This window comes from Xenopus tropicalis, chromosome 6 (genome assembly GCF_000004195.4).
Source record: "Xenopus tropicalis strain Nigerian chromosome 6, UCB_Xtro_10.0, whole genome shotgun sequence".
NCBI classification, from domain to species: Eukaryota; Metazoa; Chordata; class Amphibia; order Anura; family Pipidae; genus Xenopus; species Xenopus tropicalis.
Genome location: NC_030682.2, coordinates 4,586,119 through 4,597,998, shown reverse-complemented (window position 1 = coordinate 4,597,998; position 11,880 = coordinate 4,586,119). Strand labels below are relative to the sequence as shown.

The 11,880-nt window shown below is 47.7% G+C and overlaps 1 protein-coding gene and 1 pseudogene across 3 annotated transcripts; both read right to left on the bottom strand.

Moving 5' to 3' along the window:
- The window catches only part of LOC101734654, a 151,358-nt pseudogene that overhangs the window by 54,065 nt on the left and 85,413 nt on the right, over nucleotides 1-11,880 (bottom strand).
- On the bottom strand, nucleotides 2,227-9,231 carry LOC101735265 (gastrula zinc finger protein XlCGF26.1-like). 3 transcript variants are annotated; one of them, XM_012954170.3, is made up of 2 exons: nucleotides 8,841-9,231; nucleotides 2,227-5,136 (listed from the first exon to the last, which is right to left on the bottom strand). In XM_012954170.3, the coding sequence occupies exon 2, from the start codon at nucleotides 5,126-5,128 to the stop codon at nucleotides 3,125-3,127; it is 2,004 nt and encodes a 667-aa protein (XP_012809624.1). In that variant the 5' UTR covers nucleotides 5,129-5,136; nucleotides 8,841-9,231; the 3' UTR covers nucleotides 2,227-3,124. The 3 variants fall into 3 exon arrangements, with proteins under 3 accessions (XP_012809624.1, XP_031760087.1, XP_031760086.1); XM_031904227.1 differs by lacking the exon at nucleotides 8,841-9,231 and adding an exon at nucleotides 7,902-7,936; XM_031904226.1 differs by lacking the exon at nucleotides 8,841-9,231 and adding an exon at nucleotides 7,634-7,668.

Below are 11,880 nucleotides of genomic sequence, written 5' to 3'. Positions count from 1 at the left end.
AATCTAGTCGGATCAGGGACCGCATTGGCTCATTGATGCGGTCCCCGGATCGACTTTGCCTATACCCGTCATTATAATTCGATCGTTTGGCCCCAGGGCCACCCGTAGGTGGGGGATATCGGGAGAATTTCCGCTAGCAGAGACAGCAGCAGCTCCGCATCATGTTACCTGCCTGTAACTGTAGCAGCCAATCAGAGGGGAGACAGGAAGCAGCCACGCCCAGTAGCTTTAGAAGCTCCTACTGCCAGTACCTACAGCGACCCCCCCCCCCCCACTGACTCCTGCCCTATACAGAAACGCTATCTTCTGAGGTAAACAGTAGCCATTTTATTAAAGAGATACAGTACTCATTTTATTGCAATGACCTGCTAAAATAGCTTCATTTATGTGAAGGTGAGCCGCCCCTTTAAGAAGTAGTGTTTGGGGGGGGGGTAACTTATTCTTTATATCTTCTTTAAGAGCTTGGGGGACAAAGTGCCCAGAATCACAGGAAGGCTTATTAATATATTTATATAAAACCCAGGAAAGGCAGATTTACTTCAAAACTTTTTGTTACAAAAGGGCACAGATTCCCCCTCTAAGGTTTCTGGGTATTGATTTAATTCTCAGGCCTAATAGGGCCGGGCACTGGGACCGTACGGTGAGACACATGTGAGGTGCCAGGGGTTAGGTAGCGGGACCAGCTGGGGATAAAGCAGCCCGTGGAACAATCACACGTGAGAGTGCAGTCTCTTTTAGGCAGTTTATTTTTCACTTGCACCAAAATGACAAAACTACCTAACACAGGCCAGTTGCCCTAACTAACCAGGAGCTACCGCCTGTCCCCCACACAGAGAAAGGAAAAACAAAGTTCAAACCTTGTAGTAATTTCAAGATTCTCAGTCAGCTCCCCAGGCGGCTTCCCTGTGTCTTTCCCCCAGACTGGCGCCTTCTACTTTGGCCCAGGCTGCCTTTTAATTAGCCAGGTAGGCCCACAACACCCAGGCTGGACTAGCAGTCCCAGAACCATTTTAGGAACCTGGGACATACAGGTATATAAGCTCCGTCCTATCTTTTCCCAGATATCCTGATAGTGACCTTACCAGAGAGTATATAGATAGGTAGGTGTGCACAGCAATGGGGTATATTGGGAGGGGCTGAAGGACGTTGGCCTTTCCCCCCTAACTGTGTGTGAGTATATGAGGTGAGTGTGAGTATATGAGGTGAGTATATGAGGTGAGTGTGAGTATATGAGGTGAGTATATGAGGTGAGTGTGAGTATATGAGGTGAGTATATGAGGTGAGTGTGAGTATATGAGGTGAGTGTATGAGGTGAGTGTGAGTATATGAGGTGAGTATATGAGGTGAGTGTGAGTATATGAGGTGAGTGTGAGTGTATGAGGTGAGTATATGAGGTGAGTGTGAGTATATGAGGTGAGTGTGAGTGTATGAGGTGAGTGTGAGTATATGAGGTGAGTGTATGAGGTGAGTGTGAGTGTATGAGGTGAGTGTGAGTATAAGCGCAGTACTGGGGTATATTGGGAGGGGCTGAAGGACGTTGGCCTTTCCCCCTAACTGTGTAACATATATCCCTTCCCTTCATGGCACATCCCTGTATGGGTACCAGCCCCCAGGGTCTCTAGATACTTCAGCGCCGGCAGATGAGGCGTAACCCCCCCATAAGGTTCTATTCCCTTGCAGCCAGACAGTCACATGTTGGTGCTGGGCCCCTCCCCCAACACATAGCGGTGCCAGTAGAAACCCCATTCATTGGCTCCTTTGGGGCCTCACAGAGGGAGGGGCCGCTGTACAGATCTGCTCCTTGGTACCAACTTATTTCCCAGGGATAAAAACTACTTCTGAGCATAATCCCCCCCCCCCCCCAGGAATGGGGTAGGAACAAATGAAATATTTTGGTAATGTGATGGCTGAGTGCAAGGTAATACCCTTTCCAACGTTGCAGCAGAACTATAACCTTTCAAAAAAAGTCTCAATCCCATATGAATGCCATGGGTGCAAGCAATCTCCAGAAACTGCTCTACATACGGTACGGCCATACAATCAGTTGCAGAACATTGGGACTAACAGCCCAGACCTTTGCCCCCCCTATAATATTGCCCCCTGTCACATGACTTCTGCACCTGGTGGGAAACCCCTCCTCTCCCACCACTGACCCCCAGCCTCTTATTTCCCCTCCCCCTTTACCTATTTGCCAATGATGAAAATAAACCAGACCAACTGCAGGGATAGTTTCCATGGTCCTTTATTTCATTCATTCTTTCTTGATCTTAAGGTTAATGGTAGAGTTTTATGTTTATTAAAGGAGAAGGAAAAGCATTTTACTGCCAATAGATTAGTGCAAGCTAGAACACTATATTTATTCTGCAGAGAGCTTTACCATACCTGAGTAAACAGCCATAGAAGCTCCCTCTGTTTGTTTAAAGTTGCAGCTAAAACTTTAGCTTGGTCCCTGCCTGCATCTCCTGCAGCTCTAAGCTCAGATTACACAACTGAGAGGGAAGGAGGAGAGATGGGAGGGGGAGGAGGCTGTATTAAAGCTCACTTATCAGGAACCGCTGCCATTTGGGTCACATCTCTGGCTCATTTGCCCCCAGTAATTCCCATTTTGCCCCAGTAGTAACTGTGTGAATCCCAGCATAATATTTGTGCTTCTCTGCCTGTACCCAGAAGCCCCTGCTGTGTATCAGCAATTGCACAGTGACTCCGCCCTCTGAGCGTCTTATCACTGTGGTGTCACACACTTTATTTCAGTGTGCGACACCCCAAGGGATTATAACCCCCGTCCCGCTTACCAAGTACACAATCCCCTTGGTGTGACTGTTTGGCACTGAGATATATTATATGATCAGCTCACTAACCTGAAACAATTGGGCAGCACCAGAATAGGCTATAAGCCTGAGAAACACGGCTCTGGCAGCAGCTGCCTCCCTGTATCTATGGGCTAAATATTTCTCCTGACTGTGCAGAGTTGGGGGCCACAATTGCCCATTATAAACTGGAGCCACTTTATAACCAAAAATGTACTTTATTAGTATTATACAGCCCAGTGATGTTCTAGTGCTTTTAATATCCCACACCCCCAGGTTTCTCCCAAACATCTACTGGGAGTTTGTAAAGGGTGGTTTTAAAAGGAACCTTTTTCATCATTCTGTACAGGTGAATGGTTTCTCCCAGTGTGAGTTGCTTTGTGCACATCAAGGTTATATAGTGAAACAAAGCCTTTCCCACATTCCGTACAGGTGAATGGTTTCTCTCCATTGTGAGCGCTATGGTGGCGTTTAAGGATACTTTTTGTAGTGAAACTTTTCCCACATTCTGTACAGGTGTATGGTTTCTCCCCAGTGTGAGTTCTTTCATGTCTGCGAAGCTGGAACTTTTCTGTAAAACTTTTTCCACATTTTGAACATTTGAACGGTTTCTCCCCAGTGTGAGTTCTTTCATGTCTGCGAAGCTGGAACTTTTCTGTATAACGCTTCCCACATTCTGAACACGTGAATGGTTTCTCTCCAGTGTGAATTCTTTCATGTTTGCAAAGGCTGCTGTTTTCAGTTACATTTTTTCCATCTCCCCTACAGGTGAATGGTTTCTCTTCAGTGTGAATTCTTTCATGTTTGCAAAGGCTGCTGTTTTCAGTTACATTTTTTCCATCTCCCCTACAGGTGAATGGTTTCTCTTCAGTGTGAATGTTCTGGTGCATTTTAAGATTTTCTTTTCTAGTAAAACATTTCCCACATTTTTTACAGGTAAATGGTTTCTCCCCAGTGTGAACCTTTTGGTGGCGATTAAGGCCGGTCTTTGCAGTAAAACATTTCCCACATTCTATACAGGCAAATGGTTTCTCTCCGGTGTGAGTTCTTTCATGTATGAGGAGGGTGCGCTTTGCAGTAAAACTTTTCCCACATTCTGGACAGGTGAACGGTTTCTTTCTAGTATGAAATCTTTTGTGTACGTGAAATGTAGACTTGGCAGAAAAACTTTTCCCACATTCTTTACAGATGAATGGTCTCTTCCTCGTGTGAATTATTTCATGTACGCGAAGAGTGCGCTTTTCATTAAAACCTTTCCCACATTTTGTACAGGTGAATGGTTTCTCCCCGGTGTGACATCTTTGATGGATTTGAAGGATTCTCTTTTCGATAAAACTTTTCCCACATTCTGTGCAGAAGAAGGGTTTCTCTCCGGTGTGAATTCTTTGGTGAATTAGAAGTCTTGACTTTTCTGTAAATGTTTTCCAACATTCTGTGCAGCTGAATGGTTTCTCCGCTGTGTGAATTCTCTCGTGCTTTTTAAGAAAGCGCTCGTGTGAAAAACATTTTCCACATACTTTACAATTGGAACATTTATTTTGTATATGAACGGCCTGGTGCAAGCGAAGCTTTTCCATATCAGGAAACTTTCTATCACACTCACTACATACATAGGGCTTGTTTTTGTGAGTCATTTCATGCCTCGTGAGTCTGCCCTTCTCAACAAAACTTCTTCCACATTTTGCACAGGTGAATGGTTTCTCCCCAGTGTGAATCCTTTCATGCATGCGAAGGGAGTGGGTAGAACTGAAACTTTTTCCACATTCCCTACAGGTGAATGGTTTCTCCCCTGTGTGAATTCTGTGATGTACACGAAGGCTGGACTTTTTACTGAAGCTTTTCCCACATTCCGTACAGGTGAACAGGTTCTTTTCCATGTGAATCGCCTGGTGAGTTTGTAGTTTTCTTTCCGAAACAAATCTTTCGGCACATATTGCACAGGTGAATTGTTTCTGCTCTCTGTGAAGTTTCTGGTGCATGCGAAGGTGGTCCTTTCTATTAAATGTTTTCCCACATTCTATACAGGTGAATGGTTTCTCCCCTGCGTGGATTCTTATGTGTGTAACCAAACTAGGGAATAAAGAGAATCTTTTCCCACACTCTGTACAGCTGTATAGTTTCTCTCCGGAGTAGCTTCTCAGTTGTGTCCCACAGAGGTGGGCGAGAAGATGACTATTCACAGTGAAGGTTTCCCCACACTTATAGCAGATAAAACCTGATCCATCAGAGCTTGTTAAGCAATCGCCATCTCTTGTGCCGGACTCCGAGTCAGTCTCTGGTTTGGGCAGTTCAGCAGAGTCTAAATTGGGTTCCGCCTTCATGTACCCCCCTAATAACAACAAACAGGAGAGAGCTGAGGGAGAATAGATACCATCTGTAAGGTGTTATATCAAAGTATAAGAAAGAAATTATGTAGTTAAAGGGGATTTATAGCTTTTTTAAAATCCCCTCATGATGTAGGCAATGATATGAGATATGGCGCCTGATTACAGGGTTGGATAAAACCAAATGTGAGGAGGTGAGCAGGAACCTCGATGCTGGAATGGCAGTGGATGGGATCTACTTGGACTTTGCTAAAGCGTTTGATACAGTACCTCACAGAAGGTTAATGATCAAATTAAGGAATATTGGCCTAGAACATAATATTTGTAATTGGATAGAGAACTGGCTGAAGGATAGAGTACACAGAGTGGGGTAAATTGAACATTTTCTAATTGGACCAGTGTGGTTAGTGGGTACCGCAGGGGTCAGTCCTTGGGTCTTTGCTTTTTAACTTGTTTATTAATGACCTGGAGGGGGGCATAGACAGTACTGTTTCTATTTTTGCTGATGACACTAAATTGTGCAAAACTATAAGTTCCATGCAGGATGTGCCGCTTTGCAGAGCGATTTGGCAACATTGGAAAACTGGGCAGCAAACTGTTCTGCCCTTTGGTAGAAATAATATAAACGCAAACTATCTACTGAATGGGAGTGAGTTGGGGGGATCCTTAATGGAGAAGGATCTAGGGGTTTTTGTAGATAACAAGTTGTCTAATTCCAGGCAGTGTCATTCTGTGGCTACTAAAGCAAATAAAGTGCTGTCTTGTATAAACAGGGCATTGACTCAAGGGATGAAACATGGTGCGCAGATCGCTTTTATGGGACAAAGAACCCCCCCCATCTGCCTATAATCCCCTCTAATGTACTTGTACAGAGTAATCATATCCCCTCGCAAGCGCCTCTTTTCCAGAGAAAACAACCCCAACCTCGACAGTCTCACCTCATAGTTTAACCCTTCCATCCCCTTAACCAGTTTAGTTGCAGTCTCTGCACTCTCTCCAGCTCATTAATATCCTTCTTAAGGACTGGAGTCCAAAACTGCACTGCATACTCACTGTTACTGCCCCCCATACTCACTGTTACTGCCCCCCATACTCACTGTTACTGCCCCCCATACTCACTGTTACTGCCCCCCATACTCACTGTCACTGCCCCCCATACTCACTGTCACTGCCCCCCATACTCACTGTCACTGCCCCCCATACTCACTGTCACTGCCCCCCATACTCACTGTCACTGCCCCCCATACTCACTGTTACTGCCCCCCATACTCACTGTTACTGCCCCCCATACTCAAGGTGAGGCCTTACCAGGGACCTATAAAGGGGCAAAATTATGTTTTTATCCCATATTTAGTGTATAACTCACATTTGTTATTTCTACCCAAGTGTATAACATTATCAATATTGAACCTCGTTTGCCAGTTTGCTGCCCAGTGTAGTCAAATTGCCCTGCAAAGTGGCAGCATCCTGCATGGAACTTGCACAATTTTGTATGATCAGCAAAATCAGAAAGAGTTCAGTGCCCGCCTCCAGGTCATTATTCAACAAGTTAAAATGCAAAAGAACCAAAGACAGAATGGTCCTTGGCCTTCACCTTCTCACAGATGGCAAATAAATTAGTCTGGCAAGATCTGTTACGCATAAAACCATTACTTATAGTATTGTGATTTGTTATGTATTTAAGTGCCTGTCCCTTATTATCCCTTCCAAATGGGAGTAAGGGAGAGACAGGGCCGCGTAAAGCTGGGAGTAAGGGAGAGACAGGGCCGCGTAAAGCTGGGAGTAAGGGAGAGACAGGGCCGCGTAAAGCTGGGAGTAAGGGAGAGACAGGGCCGTGTAAAGCTGGGAGTAAGGGAGAGACAGGGCCGTGTAAAGCTGGGAGTAAGGGAGAGACAGGGCCGTGTAAAGCTGGGAGTAAGGGAGAGACAGGGCCGTGTAAAGCTGGGAGTAAGGGAGAGACAGGGCCGTGTAAAGCTGGGAGTAAGGGAGAGACAGGGCTGTGTAAAGCTGGGAGTAAGGGAGAGACAGGGCCGTGTAAAGCTGGGAGTAAGGAAGTGCTTCCTTAATAAGTAAACCCTTTTTTTAAATTGACTCTGTACAGCCCCAGTATAACTTACCTTTCTCCCTGCATGTAGATTTATTCTGTTTCTCTATTACAGGCAGCTGAACTGCAGCTCTTTTACTGATTCCTTGTCTAGTCAGAAGCTCCGCCCCCTTTTGGTTTCTGAGTCTTCCTTTTTCTGACTGTTATGACTTCAAAGAGGTGACTACTGCCTTAAAGGTCTCCATAGTCAAAAACAGAAGGAGGAGGGCTCAGAAAGCAAAAGGGGGTGGAGCTTCACACTAAACAAAAAAGTCAGTTCAAGAACTGCAGTTCAGCTTCTTGTAATAAATAAATCTGCATGCAGGGAGAAAGGTAAGTTATTCCAGGAGTCATTTTAGGGGATTTCAAAATGAAAGGCTTAGTTATCGTTTAGCACTAAATAAATACTGTATACCTACCCCCATCAGTAAGTGGCGCTGCTGAGCTTTCCATTGGGGTCTGATGGTCCGGTTCTTCTTTCTTTATCTGTAACATTTCTGGTTGTGGCTCTGGGGAACCTGCCAGTAAGTAATGGGCACTGTCATGTAAAGCTGGGAGTAAGGAATTATACTGGGAATTATGTCTGTAGGGCAGAACCTCCTGCTGGGGTTTAACCCTTCCTGTCCCCCCAGCAAAGCTGAGCTCTGTGTAACCAGATGGTCTGTGTCCTACAGAAACGTTACTCACCGGCCCCAGGAACGGGATCCATTTCCCTCTTTATTGTGGGCAGAGGCTCCTCAGTGTCCGGCTCTTCATTCTCCCATTTCCCCTCTAACCTCCTTGGTTCCATCTCTGGAGAACCTGACAGCAAGGAACAGAAACCCACCATATAAAGCTGCCTGTGGGGCTGCGCTTGGGCCCCCCCTCTGATATTAGTGCAATAAATACATGTTGTACAGGGAGGGGTTTATCCAATCAGTAAACTGCCCCTCTCTATCAGCCCCTGCAGCGGGATTAACCCCCAGTCCCACAGCCGCCCCTCTCTATCGGCCCCTGCAGCGGGATTAACCCCCAGTCCCACAGCCGCCCCTCTCTATCGGCCCCTGCAGTGGGATTAACCCCCAGTCCCACAGCCGCCCCTCTCTATCAGCCCCTGCAGCGGGATTAACCCCCAGTCCCACAGCCGCCCCTCTCTATCGGCCCCTGCAGCGGGATTAACCCCCAGTCCCACAGCCGCCCCTCTCTATCAGCCCCTGCAGCGGGATTAACCCCCAGTCCCACAGCCGCCCCTCTCTATCAGCCCCTGCAGCGGGATTAACCCCCAGTCCCACAGCCGCCCCTCTCTATCAGCCCCTGCAGCGGGATTAACCCCCAGTCCCACAGCCGCCCCTCTCTATCAGCCCCTGCAGCGGGATTAACCCCCAGTCCCAGAGCCGCCCCTCTCTATCAGCCCCTGCAGCGGGATTAACCCCCAGTCCCACAGCCGCCCCTCTCTATCGGCCCCTGCAGCGGGATTAACCCCCAGTCCCACAGCCGCCCCTCTCTATCAGCCCCTGCAGCGGGATTAACCCCCAGTCCCACAGCCGCCCCTCTCTATCAGCCCCTGCAGCGGGATTAACCCCCAGTCCCACAGACAGTGCAGGGAGGAGGAGGAGGAGGAGGAGGAGGAGAGGGAAAATCACTTACCCAGCAGCCCAGGGACACAGAATAAGGCAGTTACAGGAAGGGTTCAGCCTTTCCCTCTATCAGGTCTGAAACTAGAGAGAAGCACAAAGATCTCTCACCCCTCCCCCTGGGAAGGCAGCTCCGCCCTTTAGCCAATGAGCTGGTTCGGTTTCAGACCAATCAAACAATGGCTTCCCTCTCAGAGTTGTCCCTGCCCCAGAGAGGCGGCCATATTGCTGGTGGGCAGATGCAGATCAGGAGAGCTGGCAGTGCAGGAGCAGCCGCATGTGGGCACCAGAATAAAGGGAAATGGGATTACAGAGCTCAGTGGATCTGCCTGCAGAGTTTTACTGCTTTCTACTTGTTACTGAATAGAACTGACAGTGAGTGAGTGGCTGAGAGCAGTGCATGCTGGGTAGCTTCCTTTTTTCTCTTTTCTTTGGACATCGGGAGGGATTTGGGGTGAGTGCTTATTTGTGCCCCGGGTACCCCTGGAACTATAGCGGGGTGACTGTTACCCCAATGTTTCTATATATCTGTAACCTTGTTATGGGCTAAGGGGGCCCAGCCTGAAGGCCAGTTAGGGGGGGATTTGGGGTGAGTGCTTATTTGTGCCCCGGGTACCCCTGGAACTATAGCGGGGTGACTGTTACCCCAATGTTTCTATATATCTGTAACCTTGTTATGGGCTAAGGGGGCCCCAGCCTGAAGGCCAGTTAGGGGGGGATTTGGGGTGAGTGCTTATTTGTGCCCCGGGTACCCCTGGAACTATAGCGGGGTGACTGTTACCCCAATGTTTCTATATATCTGTAACCTTGTTATGGGCTAAGGGGGCCCAGCCTGAAGGCCAGTTAGGGGGGGATTTGGGGTGAGTGCTTATTTGTGCCCTGGGTACCCCTGGAACTATAGCGGGGTGACTGTTACCCCAATGTTTCTATATATCTGTAACCTTGTTATGGGCTAAGGGGGCCCAGCCTGAAGGCCAGTTAGGGGGGGATTTGGGGTGAGTGCTTATTTGTGCCCTGGGTACCCCTGGAACTATAGCGGGGTGACTGTTACCCCAATGTTTCTATATATCTGTAACCTTGTTATGGGCTAAGGGGGCCCAGCCTGAAGGCCAGTTAGGGGGGGATTTGGGGTGAGTGCTTATTTGTGCCCTGGGTACCCCTGGAACTATAGCAGGGTGACTGTTACCCCAATGTTTCTATATATCTGTAACCTTGTTATGGGCTAAGGGGGCCCAGCCTGAAGGCCAGTTAGGGGGGATTTGGGGTGAGTTCTTATTTGTGCCCTGGGTACCCCTGGAACTATAGCGGGGTGACTGTTACCCCAATGTTTCTATATATCTGTAACCTTGTTATGGGCTAAGGGGGCCCAGCCTGAAGGCCAGTTAGGGGGGGATTTGGGGTGCTTATTTGTGCCCTGGGTACCCCTGGAACTATAGCGGGGTGACTGTTACCCCAATGTTTCTATATATCTGTAACCTTGTTATGGGCTAAGGGGGCCCAGCCTGAAGGCCAGTTAGGGGGGGATTTGGGGTGAGTGCTTATTTGTGCCCTGTATTCCACCAGGATCTTCCCTATTGAACTCAGAAACGTGTTTGGTTAAGTCATATATTTTATAATCTTTTCAACTTATGTTCTCTAAAAGGATCTTCAAGCTACATCTTCATTTGTCGCACGTATTGAAACCCACAAGTAGAAGTCAGCAGATATATAAGCCCCCTAGATATACATGAAATATGTTGTCTGATAAAGAATTTTTCTCCTGTCACTGAGGAGGCAAAAACATTGGGGGCAGAACAGCCCTATTGGGTTTATTTAATGTTTAATGGATTTTTTTAGTAGACTTAAGGTACGGAGATCCAAATTATGGATAGACCCCTTATCTGTAAAATCCCAGGTCCCAAGCATTCTGGATAACAGGTCCCATAACTGTATCTGTCACATGACTTCTGCACCTGTTGGGAAACCCCTCCTCTCCCTCCCTCCCACCACTGACCCCCAGCCTCTTATTTCCCCTCTCCCTTTACCTATTTGCCAATGATGAAAATAAACCAGACCAACTGCAGGGATAGTTTCCATGTTCCTTTATTTCATTCATTCTTTCCTGGAGTTAATGGTTAGAGTTTTATGTTTATTAAGGAAACTGAAGACACTTGAGGAATGACGTTCCAACTGTCCTATTTCCCTCAGCCCATTAGGGATATCAGGAACCGCTGCCATTTGGGTCACATCTCTGGCTCATTTGCCCCCAGCAATTCCCATTTTGCCCCAGTAGTAACTGTGTGAATCCCAGTATAATATTTGTGATTCCATGCCTGGCGAAACATTTCGTCTATCACTACCTACAATCTTTAATCCCATAAACAACAAACAGCTTCTCCAAAAAAACTGTTTTTATTTACAGGGAAATTAGTTGCCCACTTCCAAAAGAAATGCTCCTTTCTTTAATTACTCACAGCAGTAGTGAGTGGCAACTAAGGCTGATGTGGATTTGAGCAGGTGATTCCCCCACCCCCAATAGCAAAAAGAGAAAAACCGTATATACTCGAGTATAAGCCAAGTTTTTCAGCACCAAAAATGTGCTGAAAAACTCCACCTCGGCTTATACTCGAGTCGATATACGATGCGCTGACAGTCGTCGCGCACCCACCCCCCCGTGCGTGTCCACTCCCGCGTCTGTAAGTGTGCACGTTCGCTCGCGCGCTCGCATGCAGGTTTAGCAATAATCTGTGTCAGGGTCCGGTGCGCTCCTCCAACAATGCGCGCATCCGGGCGAATGCGGGCCGGTGCGCGACAGGCCGGGTGCCGTGTACGGACGCGTGCCGGAATTGGCGTGTACGTGCGTGCGCCGCGCGCGCCGCAACTGACACTGCGAGCCTGCGCAATGCTGTTTTAAGGACGCTCAGGCCTAGACTCTGTGCGAGGTGATCATTTGCTTGCATCCTGACACTAAGCGTTCCAGTTCTTCTGATTTCGACCTCTGATCCTTGATTCCGGCTTGTTCTCGACCATTCTTCGTCTCACCCTTTGGCTTCGACTTCGGACTCTGATTCCTG